General features: G+C 43.8%; 1 protein-coding gene across 1 annotated transcript; it reads left to right on the top strand.

The window, feature by feature from the left end:
- The first annotated feature begins 5,829 nt into the window (after positions 1-5,829).
- On the top strand, positions 5,830-11,679 carry TMEM230 (transmembrane protein 230). The gene is made up of 3 exons (XM_006894226.1): positions 5,830-5,931; positions 7,449-7,571; positions 11,539-11,679. The coding sequence occupies exons 1-3, from the start codon at positions 5,836-5,838 to the stop codon at positions 11,677-11,679; spliced, it is 360 nt and encodes a 119-aa protein (XP_006894288.1). The 5' UTR covers positions 5,830-5,835.
- The last annotated feature ends 9,707 nt before the right edge of the window (positions 11,680-21,386 follow it).

Here is a 21,386-nt window from a genome sequence, read left to right as displayed (position 1 = left end):
ACCTACCCGAAGGCAAAGAATAGAAAACCATGTTCTTTGAGAACAGCTTACAAGAGTCCAGCTTGTACTTCAGTCTGACACCAAACTTGTACCTCTGAGTACTTTGTAGATACTGTTGTTTTTTGTAAATAACCTATTTTCTCTACTCTCTAAAATTTGTTAAAAGAATAAAAAGTCAAATCTCTTAACCTAGAAATATTTCTGCCTTGGAAATACTCTTTTTATAATAAACAAATCTTGACTAGTTTTAAGAATGCTTTCAGTTTAATAAAGTTACCTGAATTTCAAATGTCACAGACAGTGCCTTCATTTAGACCACCGCTGATGAAGTATTGCAGGGAATGTTCATGCAAATCTGTTTAGTTTCTTTTCTGACTAGAACAGCCTGATAAAAATTATATTAGAAGAAAGCAGTGGGGATGGTATTTCAAATACAGTAGAATATATACTTTTCTGCTATACTTTGCTACTTTGGAGGTTCATATGTGTCAAACCTACTTTTGATATTCTGACAATGAATGGAAGAGAACAAATTCCTTGTTTAATTGGCAAAATTAAGACCGATTCTGTCACAAGACGTTTCTTCAGTCTCCTGAACCAGAGTCCTAGAAGTTTTGGAAGATCTGGAACTCAGTCTTCTAAACCCCCTCAAGTTTCTATGAAATTTAAGTGTTCCTGTTTGGGTCTCATTAAGAGATGAAGACACCTTTCACTCCATGGTTTGGTGGTTTTTTTTTCTTCTAAAACTGGCCAAGAAAATGGCAAGGGCCCTCTGGGTGGAGGACAGTGACAACTCTTGAACTGCTTTTCTATTGAATTTTGAAATAATGTTCCATTGGATGCATACAGAATTGTGACTGGACGTTAAAACTCGTATCTCAGATGAGACATAGTTTTTCAACTTGCTCTCTGCCCAATGTTGATGCCCTGGGGTGATGGCAGTGGATCTAGATGGTTTGTTAAAACTTTATTGTAGCTAAACCACAATAAAGCTCTTTACAAACAACTATGAAGTATCAGCTTACCCCAGTAAGAATAGCAAAATTGAACAGAGCAGCAAATGCTGGTGAGGTTGTAGAGAAACTGGAATCCTTATTCACTGTTGGTAGGAGTGTAAGATGGTGTAGCCGTTATGGAAGGCAGTATAGCGCTTTCTCAAAAAGTTGGAAATAGAAATACCATTTGACCCAGCAGTTCAATACCCTAAAGAAACCATTACTACCACCCAAGCAGATATATGCACACCCATGTTTATTGCTGCTTTGTTCACAATAGCAAAGAGTTGGAAACAAAAGTGTCCAACAAAAGAATGGATAGAAAACACATTGGAATACTTACTACCCACATTGAAAAACAAGGAACTCATGAAATCTACAAAAGGGGTGACTTTGGATTACATTATGCTGAGTGAGATGTCTGAGTCACAGAAGGACAAATACTGCATAGTGCCACTATTGTAAAATGGGACTGACATTGGGGTTGGGGGCAACCTAAGGAGATAAATGTATAGTGCATTTAAACAGATGAGGGAGAGAACTCTTTAAAAGGAATAGAGAACTAGGTATTTTCATGGCATGATTACAGAAAAATGCATAGTAAAGTGGACTGTGGACTTGAGGGATTGTATAACAATGAAAATGTTTCCGAAGAGAAAATGAACTGGGGGGAGAAGGGGCAGGGGGGAAAATGTACAACAATGAATGGAGGAAAATGAAACAGGAAGAATACGCTGGAAAAAATGTGTTAAGAAAAATCATTACTAAAAATATGTTCTACAAGACGACGTCTCAAATATGGCAAACTATTCCTTGGTGGCTGCGTGCGTGAGAGGTGGTGCAGGTCTAAGACGGGTCTGCAGGGCGCCCCTGCCTCCCCGCCCTACAGCCGGCGTGCTCACGGCTGACTATGACGCAGCGGCCACCCTGGCCCCACCTGAGGACCCGCCCGTCCCCGCGCAGGTGGCCGGTCAGCTGCGGGCATAGGGGCAGCACCTCCAGAAATGGCGCAGGAGGGCCATCGGCGGCGGGCGCCCCCAACTACAAGTCAAGATGTGCACTCGGCCGCCGGGTGAGACGCAGTCGCTGCGGGTGACGGCTTCCGACATCAGGCCAGGCACTTCCGGCGCGGGCGGGTGGGCGGGGCTGGGCCCGAGGGCGGGCGGCGGTTGGCTGCGGGCGGGCTATGCAGCGTCCGGCGTCTCGGCGGCCGAGCGGGGCGAGGTGGCGGCCGCCGAGTGGCGCGGCCTCGGGTAAGGCTCCGTGCCGCGGCCGGGCGGGAGCGCGCTGCGGACGCGGGGTCGGGTCCCCGCATCGCCGGCCCGAGGCGCCTCGGGGAGCGTCGTCCGTCACGGGGCTCGGTTGGACTCTTTCTGGGGACCGATTTTGTTTTCAAATTCTTCCCTTAACAAGACCTGGAATCGGGCAGGAAGGTCGGGTAGGTCGAGGTGGGTAATGTCAACAGAGGTTGCCAAGCGCCTTTTTAGACCTCCTGCCACGACCGGATGCCGAGGGAATTTGGCAGTTAGGATGGTTAAAAAAGTCTGCTGGGAACTTAAACCGGTACCCCTGGAACACTGTATTTCTTTACGTTTTTCCTTTTCCCTTTTCAGATTTTTACTCCCAATCATTCTCTTCCTCCTGCGTTTCTTTGGTTTTGATGAAGGTGGTGGTGGTGGTGGTGGTGGTGGTGGTGGTGGTGTTGGTGTTGGTGTTGTGTATCGTAGAGTGGGGACCGACCCCCTAGCTGACCCTCCAGCGAGTTGTCAGAGGCGGTTGGTCCCGCGGGAGGAGATTGCCCATCCTTCTCCCACAGAGCATGTGGTGGCCTCGAGCCGCGCTCCTTCGGGACTGCAGTGCACCGCCCTTGGATGCAGGTGTATGAATGATTAATGGAGGGTGCGACATTTGAAACTTAATAACCACGGATGGGGAGTATGAGCTTACAGTTGCATAGAAGTGTCATGTAATCGAGATGACACTTCACAAACCTAGTATTTGAGGCAGCTTCATCCAGTCCATATAGAAAAGCGTAGATTACTATTACAACTCTTGTTTCAATATTTAATACCTGTACGAGGGTTTATATCTAGAAAGGGACGTTAACAGCTAGCTATGATAATCTCATAACGGTAGTTTTGTTTTTTTAAGCTTCTTTTTAGCCCTTATGGCTTAGTGGTAAGGAGTTAATGCTGGCAAACCAGACGTACGCTGTTCAGATCTATCAGTTGAACTGCAGAAGGATGGACAGTCACCTGCTATGCGATTTACGGCCTCTTAAAACCCGCTGGAGGGTCAGCTATGGGTTGGTTCCGACGGCACAAAACAACAGTGATTATTTAGGGAGCCCAGGTGTCATAGATCATAGGGCGTTGCGGCTGCTAACTTGAAAAACATGCCTCCCTAATGATTCGAATCTACAATGAAGTTGATATAAAACATTTAAAACAGTTCTTGACCATCTATCTACTCATCTCTCATTGCCAGGGAGTCAGAACTGACTCATAGCTCACCCTCCAGTGGGTTTTCAGAGTCAGTGAATTGCTCTGAAGGAGAGTGCCCATTTTTCTGCCACAGAACAGCTGGTAGATTCAAAACACCTGCCTTTGGGTTAGCACTACAACTCCTCACCCAGTAGGCCACCAAAACTCTCTGAACAAATGTTAGTTAACTAACCACGAACTGCTCTCTGATGGCCTGTTGTTTTGTGTTTTGTTTTTTTTTTTTTAATTATTTTTGTGTGCGTGTACCGTCAAATTAGATCTGGCTGGTACAGGAGGAGATTGTCCCTCCTTCCCCGGCAGAGCTTCTGGTGGATTCGAACTGTTCGCCTCTGGGATTGTAGTTGCATCTCCTTGCCACTAGGCCACCAGAGCTCCCCCGGCCTGTTGTTTTTGATTTGGAGTAGATCACGACTCCTAGCGACCCTATGAACAAAAGACCTGAAGCCTTTCTATAACTATCGTTGTTTATCAAATTCATAGAGTTTTCCAGAGGCATGTTGTTCTTATTGTTTAGGAAGTGGATAATACTTCCTTTCTTAAACTGGGAATTCCACCAAACACTGTCTACCATAGGGTAACCATTATGGCATTTGACACTCTGATGGCCTAGTGGTAAGAAACTCTGCTGCTAATCTGAAGGCAAGCATGAACCCACCAGCTGCTCCACAGGACAAGAAGAGAAAGATTGTCAGTCTCCTTCAGTGTGATTTACTGCCTTTGAAAACCGGCTGGAGGGTCAACTGTCAGTCGATTCCAACTCAGTGGTGCCTAACAACAACTGCTAGTATGATGATGATGAATTTTTAAAAGGCCAATCTTCGTGTAGTTGATTGGGTTTTGTTTGATTTTTTTAATATCACCTTTATTGAAATATAAGCAGTCCTGACTTACCATGGACTCCTTTCTGATGACTTAGTCATACGTTGGTTCTGAAATAAACGTAATACTTTTATTTTCATTATTTCCATTGTTTAGCTGTATCATCATAAATCTGATCTTGTCTGTTAGATTGGAACCAGTATATTAAAAAGTTTCAGGTCTGTTGGTATCCTGTCTCTCTAGTGTACATTATTAACAAGAGATACCAAAAATAAAACTCAAAAAACTGGACACGCTAAATGCAGTTTCTCCTAATAAGAACACTACTACAAAGTTAAATCAGGGATTATGCTTAACTTTGTTTTTTACCTTTAAAAAAGAAAATAAAAAAAAAAATAAAGTGCCCATTATAACATCTCAACAAAACATCATCTTCACATTGAGAATTCAAGAAACTTTGCAGTTCAAAATAATTTTACTGGTTTTGTAGGCATAGTTTTGTTTATGGAAGGAGGAGAAATAAGCATGTTTACGCATTTTTTTTCTTCATTTAAATGTCATTGCATTTATTCATATCTCTTCCTTCCTCAACTGCTGGCCAAATACCCATGTTTTCATTACTGTTGTCCAGTTGGACCATCTCAAACCACAAATTACACTTGTATTCTGTTTTTTTAAAATAGCCACAGATGTAATCTAGAATACGAAGTCACTAGTTGCAGTGTTTGGGGAGGGGACGGAGGGCAGATGGAGCACTGGCACTGCATGCTGCAGTAACATTTCCACATTTACAAGCAGCTTTCCAAATTCTTTGCATTTACAAAGTGACACCCCTCGTGGACAATAAGCAGAGTGACTCTTCGCCCTTCCGCCTTCCTCCCTGGCAGTGAGGCAATTGCACAAGCTTAGGCTGTTTGTGCTTTTACGTGAAGCAGTGACAGGAGCAGTCACTACTGCAGCAGAGTGACTGCAAGTGTGGACTTTGGTGTCACAGAGGCCTGGATGTGAGTCACTGGTTTTACGCCCTTCTCTGTGTGACTTTGGGAAAATTAGGGAGCCGGAACACTGGCAAATAAATGTGAACTCTGGTTCTTGTCAAACACCTCAGCTGTTATTTCAGTAAGAAACCCTGATGGGATAGCAGGTAACATTTGGAGCTGCTAACCAGAAGGGTTGGTGGTTTGACTCCACCGGCTGCTCCATAGAAGGAAGTTTGCTTAGACACTCAGTGGACTGTCGCAAGAAGTCGGAATGGAGTCAGTGGCAGTAGGTTATTTCAGTGAAGAGTGGGTGGATAATGAGGGTTTCTTTTGCACTTTGTCAAAGATGCTTCAGATTCTTAGGAGCAGCCTCTTGTGAGATTTAAATCTCAGCATTGGATCTGAAATTGCTAGTTGCAAGTATGACATTGCAGCTCAGAAATTCCAGTACGCACCATCTGAGAGTCCTGAACACACGGTTGTTTGCAAACAATGAAGATTTTCTTTGCTTTCAGACTGTAGCCGTGTCAACGTGTTATGATGCCGTCTCGCACCAACCTGGCTGCTGGGATTCCCAGTAGTAAAGTGAAATACTCAAGACTTTCCACAGACGATGGCTACATTGACCTTCAGGTAAATGCGGACAGCAGCTGGCTGGTTGGCTGTAGAATTGGCAGGAAGACCTTCCAGGGGGAGACTGCACTGTCCCTGGGAATTAGGAGTGACAGGAAGGAAACAGCTTAGATCCTTTCACTCATAGCTTGAACGGAAGATATTGGCAAGGCAGTTTGAAACTTTTTTTTTTTTTAGTTTGAAACTTTTGTAAACATTGCCCATTCTAAATATTTATTTATTGGGGGGGGGTCACATGGTTTTTTGGCTTTGTTTATTTACTGTCATTCACGGATCTCATTTTCTAAATATTTTTTTATTATTAGTGAAAATTTATAGAGACTTAGAGTTTCTATTCATTCATTGTTGCCATTCTAAGCATTTTTTACCATTTCATAGAATGACAGTATTAAGTTCATTAATTACAAAGGTTTTTAATGTCATTTGGAAAATTATCTGATTGTACTTATTAAGTAGCACTTTTTTTGAAGCTTGTGTTTACAATTTCTGTACACTTTAGTCAAAGCCAGTTCATTTTTTAAAGGAGAAGCTAGCTACAGAAGCCAACAGTGTGTGGGGAACTTCCTTCTTTCCTGATGTCATGAGATCCAATTTATTAAAGGTATTTTTTGGTGGCAAGCAGTAAGTAAAGCAGAGAATATTTATTTTTGTCTCCCTGTCATCATTGTTTATATAAGATAGTAAATACTGCAGTATTCTATCCAATCCATGTTAGAACAAGATAGGTGAACAAAGGCCAAGTAGTAAATAATAGGAACTCGTTCTTTTAAATATAAACAAATCAGTTATTCTTTGTGCTTTTTGGACCTGCATATGGGAGGCTTCAAGCCACTTAGATCAGAGTTAAAACAAGGTTTTCTTTAGATCTTAATCACATGTTGAACTTGCTCACAAGCGAGATTACTTGTTCTCTTGGGAAAGCGGCTAATACTTTGGAAGAAGTTGAATTTTTGTGTTCTATAGCCTCTAACTGTTTGCTGATTTAATTTTGTATGCCAGAAGTCTGCTTGCTTTCTTTCTAGCATTGTGCTCAGTCTTGAACTTCCATAGTATAGTGACTGGCTCATGAAAGGGACTACAGGAGAAGGACCTGGAAACTTGCTCCCACAAAGCTTACAGCCTAGAAAACCCTATAGGGTAGTTCTTCTCTGTCACATGGGTCACTGGTTGAAAGTAGACCTTCCGGCAACTACAGCAACAACAGTGAGCATAAAGTCATTTCTGTATTGTTCAGAAGATAGTTTCTTCTGATACAGTGAATGGAATCAGACTCGAACAAGGAAGGGTAGCTAGCATTCCACCAGGACTTCTTTGCCTGGGTGTTGTCTGAGTGGTAGCTGGAGTGTCAGTCTTGCCCAGCCCTTTTCTCGCTCCCGGAGCTGCAGCCATGTGGTGGGACTTGCTTCAAGACATGAAGCACCTGGCTTTGTGACTGTAGTCCTCTTTGCTTTAACGTGTCTGGACACTCGTGTTTGTATAATGACTTTATCTCTTCTCCCTTCTGCTTTCTTTTCCAGTTTAAGAAAAGCCCACCTAAGATCCCTTACAAAGCCATTGCCCTTGCCACTGTGCTCTTCTTGATCGGCGCCTTTCTCATCATCATCGGCTCCCTCCTGCTGGCAGGCTACATCAGCAAAGGGGTAAGTGTGTGAGCGTGTGCTTCGATGTCTCGGAAATGTGAGCCGAGGTCTGGTTTTCTTTCCATAACTGGTATAGCAGATTTTCGCAGAAAGGGGAGAGGATTTTTCTTTAGATCCTGTCATCTGGGAGATTTTGTTCTTTTCGGCAAATGTTTCTTCCTTCCTTTGAGCAGCAGGCTTCTCCGAGGGTTCTGAGTTAGGTGGACACACTAAGGATTCTTGGTCACCATGAGTGTGGTGCCTTAGTCAAACGGAGTGGTGGTTCGTGGCTCTTACTCTGACTGGACCTGTATAGTCAGATGGTAACTGATCCTTACCATGTCTTACATCAGTCCTCTGACATCTGGGCTGGAGATGTCACATCTCTCATAGCTGAGAGCTAAATAGTGGGTGTTAGTGGAATTGAGGATATCTATCTCTCCTGTTGATAAAGTGGCTACGTATGTTTTGTTTTAAAATTCATTGTTGCACTACATGTTTGGGGTTTTTTAGGCTACAGATATTTTGTTTGCTTTTTATAGCATATTCTTTTCATTTAATTTTTTCCCCATTCATTCATTGTTGCACATTTTCCTCCTTTCCCTTCCCTCCTGCTAGTTCATTTTTCTCTTTGAAAAGAAAAAAAATAACTATTTCATTGTTAAACAATCCCCCCACACACACCAAGTCCACAGTCCACTCTACTATGCATTTCTTTTTCTGTACATACGGTTTTTAAGAAGTGTGTTTATCTAGTTAATTTAGGTTCTTAGCTATTTGAAACTAAGCTGTGGCCACCAGAGACTTTGTAGTTGTAATCTATGACGTCAGGCCTGTGTCTTCAGTTAAATTTCACTTAGTTTGTTGTTTTGAGTCATACAGTCAGAGCTGACCCTCCAGTGGATTTGCAGAGGCAGTGAATTATATGGGAGGTGATCGCCCATCTTTCTCCTTTGGAGTAGCTTTCGGATTTGAACCAAGTACCTTTCCATTGCCAGCACAATTCTTTGTCACTTAAGCCTTTCAGAGCTTGTGAAAGGAATATAACTTTCACTTATAAAGTGTAAAATATTTACTCCAGGAGTGTAGTTAAGTTTATTAATAATATATATAAAAAAGATCTACATGAAACAATACCATTTTACCGTATAATTTATAAAAGACTGATTTATGAATAACAATACCATTTTACCGTATAATTTATAAAAGACTGATTTATGAATAAAAAAGTCTAAGAATTGATACTGAATTTTTGAAAATTTATAGAAAGTCAAACATACTAGAAATAAAGCAAGTAACCTAGTGAACTCCAGATATCCACCACCCAACAACAGTAATTATCAGCATTTTGCCAATGAGTTGTTTATTGACCTTAAAAGCAAGTACTGGATATGCCATATTGGTGGTAAATTCTTTTGTGGTAGCTATCTCTCTCTTTTTTTACCTTTTTAAATTCTATTATTTTTGTGTGTGTGTACCTCAAAACTGATCTGACTGTTGCAGGAGGAGATTGCCCCTGCTTCTCCAGCAGATCATCTGGTGGATTTGAACCTCGCACCTCTGGGATTGCAGTGCAGCTTATTGCCACTAGGCCACCAGAGGTCCCTGGTAGCTATCTCTTAACAGTTAGTACAAACGTCTAGAGTCACTATCTTATGTTATTTATTGTTCATCTATTTTTCCTATCTTTTGTAAATAATATGGGAGATTTAAAGGCTTGCTTACATTCTTTTTTAATTTTGTACTGTTTTGACAAGAAGACTTTCATAAGAGGTGCTATCTAGCACATTCTCAATCTTCAGAGCTAATCAGAACCGCTTGGGAGACTTGTTAAAGCATAACTTTCTTGAGTCTCTGAAGTTTGAGAGCTAAACAGAACCACTTAGAAAACTTGTAAAACAAAACTTGCCTTGGACTCAACACAAGAGATGCCAACTCAGTAGTGTGAGACTTGCAGATTTGTATTTCTGACACGTTCCCAGGTAATGCTGGTGGTCGAGGAACCACATTGTGAGAACCACTGCCAGCCCTTCACCTTGAACCCATCACCTTCAAGTTGATGCCTGTCATGTGGCGACTCAGTGTGTTACAGCGTAGAGCCCTGCGCAGTAGGGTTTTCAGTGACCAAAGTCGATTTGAGTTTAGCGCTTTAGATGAGGGAAGTCTTGTCCCTAAGCTTCAAAACAGAGGGAGGGAAATAACAGTAAAAGATGAGGAAACATTTAACTGTGCAGACATTTAATACGATGCCCGAAAAACAATCTTCTATTGTTTAGTGGTGAATTCATGTAGCACAAATGTACTATATGCTGATATTGTGTGGGGATTATAGAGATGAACAAAGTCTTTGCTCATAGAACGCTCCAAAAATGTGGAGCCCTGTTGAATAGCCTGAACATGGTTGCTCCCCCATAACCAATGAATTGTACTTATTAGGATTCAAACCAAGAAAAGACTAGGAAAAAAATTAAAGTAGGTTACTGTAACTGTGACCCATTCAATACTGTTTAAATCAGGGTTTCTAACCGGTTCTACTCCTTTCAGTAGTGGATGGTGAAGTGAGACCAGAATAGACTTTAATTTGTAAAATGTTTCCAAGAAGAAAATTATGAAATAACTTTTGGAAGAAACTAAAAGAGACCTATATGAATGGAAAGATTTACTGTATTGACAGGAAGATTGAATATGGTGAAAATAGAAATACTAGCAAAATTGATCGATCCTAATTTTAACAGTTAATTTCCATTCATTTACCAACCTTATCTGGAAAGAAAAGAGATCCTGGATAAGTTAAAACACTGAAGAACACCACCACCCCAGGAGGAGGCCTTAACCTTCCATTCTCACAACTTGCTGTACTGCCATGGTACTTTAAGCAGCCTCTTCTACAGCAATAATTGGCTCTGTGACTTCTGGTGTTGTTGTTGTATACCATAGAGTTGGAACTGAACCATAGTGGACCCTCTAGTGGATTTTCAGAGGCAGTTAATCTTACGGGAGATTTCCCGTCCTTCTCCCACAGAACAGCTGGTGGATTTGAACCGCATGCCTTATGGTATTACAGCACAGCTTCTTGCCACTATGTCACCAGAGCTCCCTAAACTTTGACCTGAAGCACAATAAAATGTAAAAAAAAATAAGTGCTGAAAAAGTCCCTCTTGGAAAACAAGCTTAGCAAGCCCATTCCCGAGCCCTTGACGGGCAGAGCCCTGCGTGAGCCAGGAGCACAGCCCTGAAGGAGTGACTTTTCTCCCGCATCGGGCTCCTGAAAGGGTCGCTGCTCTTCTCGCGAGTCTCTTCTTCCAGGGCCTGCACCCATCCTTTTTCCTGTTCAAGTTCTCATTGCAGGACAACCCCAGTTTCCAAACTCAGGTCTGTTCCAGTGTTGCCTGTGTCAGCCATGGCTGAAGTGGTTGGAACAGGTACAAGGCCCTGTTTTAAATATGTGGGGGGAAGAAAAGTCTGCATACTATTGGCAGTTTCTTGTCTTAGTAAGACACCCAGAAACAGGATGCAGAATTTGGGATGTTCACAACTAAAAAGTAGGGAAAGAAGGAAATTGAGCTAACTCAACTGAAATAGATGATTTTTCTTATAATTTTTAGTGCTTTGCTGTGTTTCGCCTATTGTAAGCAGGAGGGAAAAAACTGTAAATCTCCTCCCTGATAGTGTACTGCCCAAAGAAAGTGCTCCGGAAAGAAGGTACTGGTTGTCCAGATGGGTCCGTGGCATTGTTTGAAAATTTAAAGCAGATACGGAATTCCTGGGGGATACTAATGGTTAATGCGCCCAGCCAAAGGCTGGCGATTAAGGTCTCTGTTTACCCCACCTCCAAGAAACCCTGGGAGCAAGACTTCCCCAGATCAGCCATTGAAAACCCTCTGCAGCTTAGCTTACTCCGACACGTGGAGTCACGTGAGGCAATTTGACACGAGCAACTTTTTTTTTTTAGATGAACCGTAATGTGTGTCCTTCCTTTTGCCACCAGGGGGCAGACCGGGCCGTTCCCGTGCTGATCATCGGCATCCTGGTGTTTCTGCCGGGCTTCTACCACCTGCGCATCGCCTACTATGCGTCCAAAGGTTACCGGGGCTACTCCTATGACGACATCCCAGACTTCGATGACTAGCACCCACCGGGGGCCACAGCCTAAGCGGCACGGGTGGGACCCAGTACAGTTTAAGACACTGGGCAGCAGCTCAAGCTAAGGGCTAAGGAGTTCTGTAGTTCGAAGATATTTAGCAAGATTGGGGCCAGATTGTATGGGTCTATCCCAAAGCTGTCAACTGAGTTTCCAAGTAACTAAGTAGGACACGCTCTATTATTCATCTCCTGGCTTTGGCAAATCTTCCAACAAGTTTTCCACAGGAATCTATATCAAGGAAGAATAGTGATGTTAATAGTGTGAAGAGACAACGGAAGGTCTTCTGCAGTGGAAAGTGTTCTCCCCAACCTCCTTCAAATTGAAATGTTCTTCTAAACAGTCTTTAATGTCCGTTTGTTCTGTGGCAAATGGAAAAATGTATGTTTGTTTTTTAAAGAGGGAACACAAGGTAAGCTTGTGGGATATTATATTGGTAAAAATCAGATAATGTCCCGACATCTGTTTACTCCTCTCTTCACTCACACACTTACTGAGAACAAGTGGGGATTTTTCTAACCCCGGAGCAGTTTTGAGAATGTAAACATGTACTTTGTTCACTACTCGTTCGGTTCTGATGTGCTTTCCAGAAGGTGGCTCAGCAGACACTTTGCGTTGTCCTGTTCTCTGTAGCTCACGGTGCTTTGTGTAGCCTCTGTCTGAGGACGGGGCTTTTGGCTCTTTCCTGATGGAGAATTCGAGCAAGTGAGCACCTTGTGTTTTCCAGTCTCCTCGTTGGCCTCTATTTCTGCTGCTGTGCTGAAGATCAAGCCTGAATCACTAGAAAACCAGGCAGCTTAGTTTGATTTTGTTTTCCAGCTTACAGAGATGACACTCAAAAGCAATTAAAATGTGAAAATGCAAGTCTCAGCCTTAAACTGGGTTCACTGTAAAGATTTCTGGAAATGTCTTCATGGTTTTGTGGTCTTTTTCAGCCCAGCACTCTGGACACCCATTGTATCTAGGTAATAAACACTGTGGGTCAGATCGCCTGCTCCAGGGTTTTGGAACGGACAAACTTCAATGCCAGCAGATGAAATTTAGAAAGTTGTTAGTATACATTTTGGGGGGGAGATAAGCCCAGAATGTGTGAAATTTTTTATTTTTTAAATTCATTTTCTTTTTATTGTGATTTGAATGAAGGTTTAGAAAGCAAATTAGTTTTCCATTCCACCACATTCATTACAATGCTCACAATATAGCCGTATCTTCCAGCTTCCTCCATGTAAGTCTCATTCCCATTAATCCATTGATTAATTTGTTAAATTTACAATGTCTGGGGAAGCTCTGGTGGCCTAGTGGCAAGGAGCTGCAACTACAATCCCAGATCCTCTGCCGGGAAAAGGAGGGGCAATCTCCTCCTGTACCAGTCAGATCTGATTTGATGGTACACTCACACAAAAAGTAAAAAAAAAAAAAAATTTACGATGTCTGTTTGGCATCCAAGAGAGCTCTGATAGCCTAATGGGTAAAGAGTTGAAATGCCAACCCAAAAGCTAATGGTTCGAATCCACCAGCTGCTACAAAGAAGTACAAGCATTCTTCTCCATGTGATACATAGCTTCTGAAAACCTGCTTGAGAGTTTTTGTTGATCCCAACAGGAAGGCAGTAAGATTTGGCATCCAGGGAGCCTTGTTGTTGTGTACCATAGAGTTGCAACCAACCCATAGCTGACCCTTGTGGGTTTTCTGAATTAGTAATTGCATGGGAGGAGATTTCCCATCTTTCTCCTACAGGGCAGCTGGTGGATTTGAACCGAGTGCTTTATGGGATTGCAGTATAGCTTCTTGCCACTAGGCCACCAGAGCTTCCCAACTAAGGGAGCCCTAGTAGTGTGTGATGTGTTAGGCTGCTAATCAGAAGGTTGAATCTACCAGCAGCTCCTTGGGAAAAAGATGGGTATTCTTTTCCTGTAAAGACTTAACAGCCTCAGAAACCTGATGAGAGGGTCACTTTGAATCAGAATTGATTGGACAGCAATCAGTTTTGTTTTGGAGATGTTTGACTTCCAAGGAGAAATACTGAGTTAGCATTTTTGATGGATCTGTCTGGACTTCAGGAAGGAGTCTGGGCTGGACATAGGAATTTGAGTAGTTCTATTTGGCTAGTACCTAAAATCCCTGGGAATGGTCATCAGAACAGAAAGTACATGGAGAATACTCAGCCTGAGGGACAAGGTAAGGGTGAGTGAGGCAGGCTCAGGCTGGGGCCCATATTTTAGTTGGAGTCCAGCCCTCTGAGGACTTAACATTGAAGGTGGGAAGAAAGTATTCTGGGCATTGTTTTCAAAGCCAGCCACAGACTGCATGGTTTTGGCCTAACCAAACCATTTGATCCTTGTAATAAAGGTAGTGACAGCTGCTGGTAAGGAAAATAAAAGTGCAAATGCCTTCCTTAGGACTCCAAGGACTGCTTAAGTTTCTTGAACACTCTGAGAAATGTTCTAAGCACATTAATACATGTATCATTTCCCCACTTCTTATTTTGTAAATCTGTCCATATTTTCATGCAGGTCAGCCATACTTTTTTTACTGTTCAGTGTATTTTTCCATCCTGTGAATGCATCCCAGAGTCCTGAGATAACACACAAGTTAGATTTCAGTCAGCTTCCTATCTGGAACAGGAATTCCCTGATAAAAGGCACATGCTGTGCTCTGAACATTCAGTGCTCATCACAGCAGGGGTTTTTAGGAAATTTTATCAGCAAGCTATGGCTCCCTATAACTTGTGTACTTAGATCCTCTTTGAAAAGATCTTAATTTACTCATAGTGATGAGCATATCTGAACCCTTTTCCAAGAAAGTACACACAGTGTTTTTAATTCTTGGGGAAGAAATCCTGAGTTAGGTGAGATTCTTAGCTAAGAGAGTAGAGTGATGGATATTTGAGACTCAGACTTCAGTAACGTGTAAATTTCCCTTGCTGGGTATGAAAAACAAATTGGCTTTGGAATCTGGAGAGAATGAAGGGTAGGAGGCAAGGACAATTATAAAATGTCTATTTTACCCTAAGCATAACCCCACTTTTTCAAGGTGCTAAGTCACAACTTTTAGATTGTCTTACTCTGTACTACTGTGTCCAGTAGTTTCCAGGGCTGTGCATTCTCCCCAGTTGCTGTGGCTGTTGGGGTGGTGGAGTTTGGAGGTGTCTGTGCACTTGGCCTGGCCAGGGGACCAGAACCACCACTCACTCTACCTCAGGACTCAAAACCTTAGGTCCTGGGGATACACTTCCTTCTCTACCTCAGGACTCAAAACCTTAGGTCCTGGGGATACACTTGCCGGTAAGGAGCAAACATAGTGAGCTGCTCACAGGTAAAATGCTCACTTGCCTGCATTTTGTTTTTCAACATGCAAAGGACATCGTTTGTGTTTTGTTGAAAAATCATTTCTTCTGCCGAGAGTCAAGAGTCGAGAGCCAGCAGCTTCAGCTGAACCTGACTCTTCCGTCAGCCTGTCCATTTTCGTTAAGGACAGTGTGCCCTCGCTGGCCACAGAGCTTGCATGGTGCTCTTAAGAGGCCTCCTGATTGTTGCATGAAGACCTCCATTGAGAGTGCCTTTCCACCAGGATGCTGGGTACTGTGGGTACCTCGGTACCTTGTCCTCTAGCTGCCTGGCGGGCTGGCTACCCCTCTGCTTGCGTGCTACCTGATGTGCCGGCCTCTGCTCCTGTCCACTCAGCTCTGCATCGAGCCCAGTTGGCAGCTGCCTGCACAGGCTTGCTTTCTCATGGGTCTTGCATCATTCCTGCCGGGTGGCACAAGAGTCACCTGGTCTTGGGATGTGGTGAACAGGCCAGGAGAGGGACAGTAAGTCACATTGACTTCGTGCTGACCTTTGTTGAAGGGGCACATGTCACATTAACCCCCTTGAGCTGCTGATCTGGAGGCTTTTTTTTTTTTTTTTAATTTTTATTGTATTATTTTTACTTGTACCGTCAAATCAGATCTGGCTGGTACAGGAGGAGATTGCCCCCTCCATCTGGTGGATTTGAACCGCATACCTCTGGGATTGCAGTGCAGCGCCTTGCCACTAGGCCATGAGAGCTCCCTAATCCGGAGGCTTTTCTCCTGAATTCCATCACTGCCAGGGTTGACCTCACAGATGTTAGAGCTGTGTGAAGAGGAAAGGAGCGTATGGGCTTATGTATATACAAGAAACTGGGATTTGTTAAGCTGTAGCAATTTGGACTCAATGGTTATGGGAGAAGTCGGCCCATCTTTATCCCACAGTGTCCATTGGGTTTGAACCGCCAACCTTTTAGTTAACAGCTGAACACATGAGCCACTCCCTCACCAGGGCTTTTTTATTTAAGATCAGCCACTGTCATTGAGTCAGCACCAACCCATAGCTGACCCTCCAGCAGGTTTTCCGAGGCAGTAAGTTGCACAGGAGGGGTAACGATTGGTTTGGACCACATGCCTTTGGGATTGCAGCACAGCTTCTTACCACTAGGCCACCAGAGTTCTGTCTTGGGTGGTGGTTGTGTGCCCTTGAGTTGGAACTGACTCATAACTGATCCACCAGCGAGTTTTCAGAGGCAGTAAATCGCACAGGGGGAGATTGCCCACCCTTTTCCTGTGGAGCAGCTGATGGATTTGAACTGCATGCTTTGGGGAAATGCCGCACAGTCTCTTACCACTAGGCCACCAGAGGTCGCTAGTAAAGTGAATTTTCAGCAAAGGATTGAACCTTCGTTTGAAGCCTTGATTCCTGAAGCCTGAATTTCCTTGCCTGTAAAGTGGACATAGCTTTTCATTGGATTAGATGCAATTCAGAGAGGGTAATTTTTGAACAGCCAAACACACAGCACCCACTGAACTGAGGCTGTTGTGTGAGAAAATGAAAAGCTTCAGGATGCGGGTCCTGAATGACGCAGAGGAGGACAGAGACCACGGCTGCCCTGAGCCCGCTCAAGAAGCCTGCTGGCCCGTGGTTAGGACCCATTCCTACAAGCACCTGAGCCAGTGAAGTTGTGCACTAGGTCCCCCTGTCTCCCTACCCCCGTAATAAGGAAAAGGATAGAGTGAGGTACCTCACTGTATCCATCAGGGAGGCCCCTGCCCCGGAAATACTTGGAGAAGTATTAGGCATCTCTCTGGGGCCGTGTTTGCCCCCTCCCCACCTTTCCCTTTACTGTCCTTATGTTCATGTCTCCCTCAGGGTGTCCCCTCCGGCTACTCCACGTGTGGTCTGGACTAGCGGGTTGGACATGTGGGAGCTTGTTAAAAATTTGGAATCGTAGATGCATCTTGGACCCACTAAATCCAAACTTGCCTGTTAAGAGGCTCCTGGGGTGGGTGGCTTGCACTTCAAATCGTGAGATGTGCTAGTCTGGGGTGCCTATGGGGCTTCATTTCCTCACTTGGAACTGAACATTATCAGGTAGAGCCCAGAGGACACCTCCAGTGGATGTGTGAGTGGGGGGAAGTTACCCAGAAAAGGGATAGCCCTTCAGTCCACTTTTATTCTCAGGCTGAAACCATGATTTCAAGGCCGTGGGCAGAAAGATTGAAGATTCACATCAGCTGAGAGAAAACGGGAACCCCACAGCTGGAGAGAATCCTTGGAGGCAGACTGAGACTGGTGCTGTGAAGGCCAGGGGAGGAAACCGTGTCTCACTTATGACCCAGTGAATGGAGGGGAATGTTTTCTTAGTTTCTGTGTTTCTGGTGACTCAGGAGTCTGCTTTCTGTGTTTCTGGTGACTCAGGAGTCTGCTTTCTGTATTTCTGGTGACTCAGGAGTCTGCTTTGAACACGACACGCTGCCCCTACCCTCTGTCTCTCTGGCCTCTGATGCCAATTTGATGGAGATGGCTTTTTGGCCATGACATGAATCCTTCAGGAGGGCTCCTTGTAAGAATAATACCCACATACACAGTGTGAAAAGTGCAACAATGAATGACTGGAAATCCAAAATCTCTGTAAACTTTGATGAATTTAAAAAAAAAATTTTTTAAAACAAAGGGGAAGCTGGGAACTCCCAGTAAGTGCCCCATCCTAAAGCTTTCACATCTTAAAAGGTTCATAGCTTAGTCACAGAACAGGGGGTCCCCCCCCCCGTCCCTGGATTCTTTATGGCGATTCCTCTCCCATCTCCTTGCATTGCAGGCCCCGGGTGTCCCTCTCCTCCACCAGGCCACCTACCTAAGTTGTTTCAGTGGATCTGCTGCCACCTTTTCTTAGGCTCCATTGTGGTGGGCCACTGGTTCCATGGATGATGTCCTCAGGGAAAACTCTGTGGGTATTCTTTTATTTTAATTAAAGTTTACAGACACAGTTTTCATTCATTCATTGTTGCACTTTTCTCCCTGCCCCCCACCCCATTTGCTCTTCTCTTTGAAAAGTAAAAGAAAAATTCTTTCACTGTTATATAATCCCTCCCCCCAAGTCCACTCCACTATGAAGTCTTCATTCAGGACTCCTGTCATGACAATAATACCTAATCATATATCCCTTTTTAACAGTTCTCTACCTCATCTGTTTCAATGCAGTAAACATTATTTATCCCCTCTTTCTCAGTCTCCCTTCAACCCTGATGTCAGTCCCATTTTACCGGGTTTTTTTTTAGATTCTAATTGGGGCCATTGGTAGAATTCCCACTCCAGAGAGGAGGCCTGGACTAGATCCCCAGACATTGGGCCCCATGCCCAGTGACCACCCATCTGTCTTGAGGGGCTTGTGTGTCACTTTGGTGCTGAACAGATTTCAGTGACCCTTCCCTACTAAGACAGAGTAGGTCTATAGGCTGAGTGATCTCCTTCCAAAAATGAGCATCGAAAACCCTATGGATCCCAACCATTAGATTCATCCACCTGGTCATGAAGATGGAAAGGCTGGGCAGCATTTGGTTCCACTGGGACTGGGATTTGAGGAACTGATTGACAGCAACTAATAACAAGAACATGAGAAAGCACTAGATAATTTCCTCGTGTAATGATAATTGTGAAAGAACAAAAGACGTATTGCGATTGGAAAGTCTGCTGTTAGGGACCTCTCTAAAGTACTGAAGCGCAACGGTGTGTCTCTGGAGACTAAGGTGCGTCTGGTACAGGCCATGGTCTTTGCAATCACTTGTTATGCGTCAGAGAGCTGGACAATGACCAGGGAGGATAGAAGGAGAATTGATGCTTTTGAGCTTTGGTGTTGGAGAAGAGGACTGCTAAAAAAACAAACATTCATCCCGGAGAGGGCTAAACCAGGCTGCTCCTTGGAGGCAAGGATTCTGAGACTTCGTCTGACATACTTTGGTCCGGTTGTAAGGAGGGACCGGTCCTTGGAGAAGAACATCATGCTTGGGAGGGTGGAGGGATGGTGCAGGAGGGGAAGGCCCTCTATGAGGTGGATTGATTTGGTGACTGGGGCAATCAGGATGAGTGTGTCAGAGACAATGAGATTGGCACAGGACAGAGCAGAGTTTAGAGCTTTTGTACATAGGGTCACTATGAGTTGCAAGCGACTTGATGGCACATAACAACAACAACAACCATGATAATTGTCGTGTATCATCTAGTCATAATCAACCTGAAGATGACTCTCCAGCGAGTTTTCAGAGGCAGTTAATTGCATGAGAGGACATTACCCCATCTTTCTCCAGTGGAGCAGCTGGTGGATTTGAACTGGGTGCCTTTGGGTTTGCAGCACAGTTTCTTACCACTGTTGTTGATTGCCATCCAGTCGAGCATGACTCATAGCAACCCTATGAACAGAAGGCCTGAACCCTTTCTATAACTATCATAATTTATCGAAGTTCATAGGTTCTTACTACTAGGCCACCGGAAACCATACTGCAGCCTGGATAAGAGTCGAGATAATTCCCCAAGTTCAAAGACTCCTGCTCTTGCTAAGCATGAACTCAAGACGCTCTTCCACTGTGCTGCTTCCCCTGATGGGTCTGTCTCCTTGCCTTGAGCAAGAAGCTAGAGAGTCATCTTTCTTCATCTGTTCTCACTGGAGTGGCAGTAAAGGAGTTAACACCTCAGCTGGCAGAGATCATTGTCAGGGGCCCTCAAGTCAATTACGACTCCTGGCAACCCTGTGTGTGACACGCTGAAACATTGCCCGGTCCTGTGCCATCCCGACGACTGTTGCACTAATTGAACCTCTGGTTGTAGCCACCGAGTCAACTCTTCTTGTTGGAGGGCTTCCTGTTTTTCACTGACCCTCTGCAAGCACGATGTCTGTGTCCTAGGCTTGATCACTTACCATGCTGTCCTCACTTCTGTGGAGCATCCAGGCTGAACTGCTTTCAACTAGATTCATATTTTCTTCTGATGGTTCATAGTATACTCAGTATTCTTCAGCAACACCCCAATTCAAACCATCAGTTCTTCTATTTTTCTGAGTATAGTTCTACACACACGGCACAACCTTGCTGGTTGAAAGTGCAAAAGGTATAAACCACTTATTGATAAAGATCAAGGACTTTCAGTGTGGATTATATCTTACCATGCAGAAAACAGAAGTCCTCATAACTGGACCAATAGGTGATACAATAAATGGAGAAAATGCTGAAGTTGACAAGAGTCTCATTTTACTGCCATCAACAATCAACACCCATGGAAGCAAAGGTTAGAAATCCAATGACATGGAGCTCTGGTGGCCTAGTGGCAAGAAGCTGTACTGCAATCCCAAAGGTACACGGTTCAAATCCACCAGATGCTCTGCTAGAGAAGGAGGGATAATTTCCTCCTGTACCAGTCAGATCTGATTTGACGGTACATGTACAAAAAATAATAAAATTTAAAAAAAAAATCCAATGACAACATGAAGATGTGCAGTCTTCAGAACAGTCCGCTGTAAGAGAGCGAAAAGGCAGGGTTTACTGTGGGATAAAGCTCCAACCCCAAAGCTCATGGTTCTAACCCACCAGTGACGCCTCCAAAGTAAGATGGACAGTTGCCTCCCGTGCAATTTACAGCTTCTGAAAACCCAGGAGTTGGTTCTAGTTCAGTGGCACAGAGCAACAAAGCCAAGCTCAGAAGGCAGAAAGGGGGCGCAGAAAGGGGGCATGGAAAATGTGACCACAAGGAGCTAATGGGATGACTGATGTCGTGTCGTGGAAAGTGTAAGCAATGGAACATAATGTGTATGAATTGAGTGGAAAACGACTTTCCTCTTTAAATTTCCACCCACATCACAGGAAGATGTTTTTAAAACCCCGCATAAATCAAACAATGTATGCATTGGTCAAATCTGCAGAAAGTCTCTTTAAATGTTAAAAAGCAAAGATGTCACATTGAAGACTAAGGTGCATCTGACCCAAAGCATGGTAAAACATGACAGAGATTAGAATTTTACAATGAGGCACATCCAGGAGGCAGGCACAAAGATAGGTCATAGAGGGTGTTCACAGGGTCATCCCACCTTTACTTACCAAGTCCAGAGTCATTGAAACTTGGAAGTACTTTGGGACAAAATTATCTCTTTATTGAAACAACTCAATCTAAACATTAACTAAAAGAGTGAACCACAGAGCTTTGGAAATCACTCTATTTTGATATTACCACTATCTAGGTCCTCTTTTATCTTTTAACTTATCAGTCATGACTTTAATCTAACCTTGGTCTTATCTTCAGACTTTGATTTCTATTTGGGCCTTAATTCAACTTCAATCAATCCTTTAGGTTTATTTGTAAAACATTCCTTGGAGACCTGTTGTAGATAGAGCATTGGCCAGGCATCAAAAATAC

Source organism: Elephantulus edwardii, unplaced genomic scaffold, assembly GCF_000299155.1.
Source record: "Elephantulus edwardii isolate Elephantulus edwardi_28Jun2011 unplaced genomic scaffold, EleEdw1.0 scaffold00138, whole genome shotgun sequence".
Taxonomy (NCBI): Eukaryota; Metazoa; Chordata; class Mammalia; order Macroscelidea; family Macroscelididae; genus Elephantulus; species Elephantulus edwardii.
Note: the sequence above shows the minus strand (reverse complement) of the source record. Positions and strands in the feature narration are given on the sequence as shown.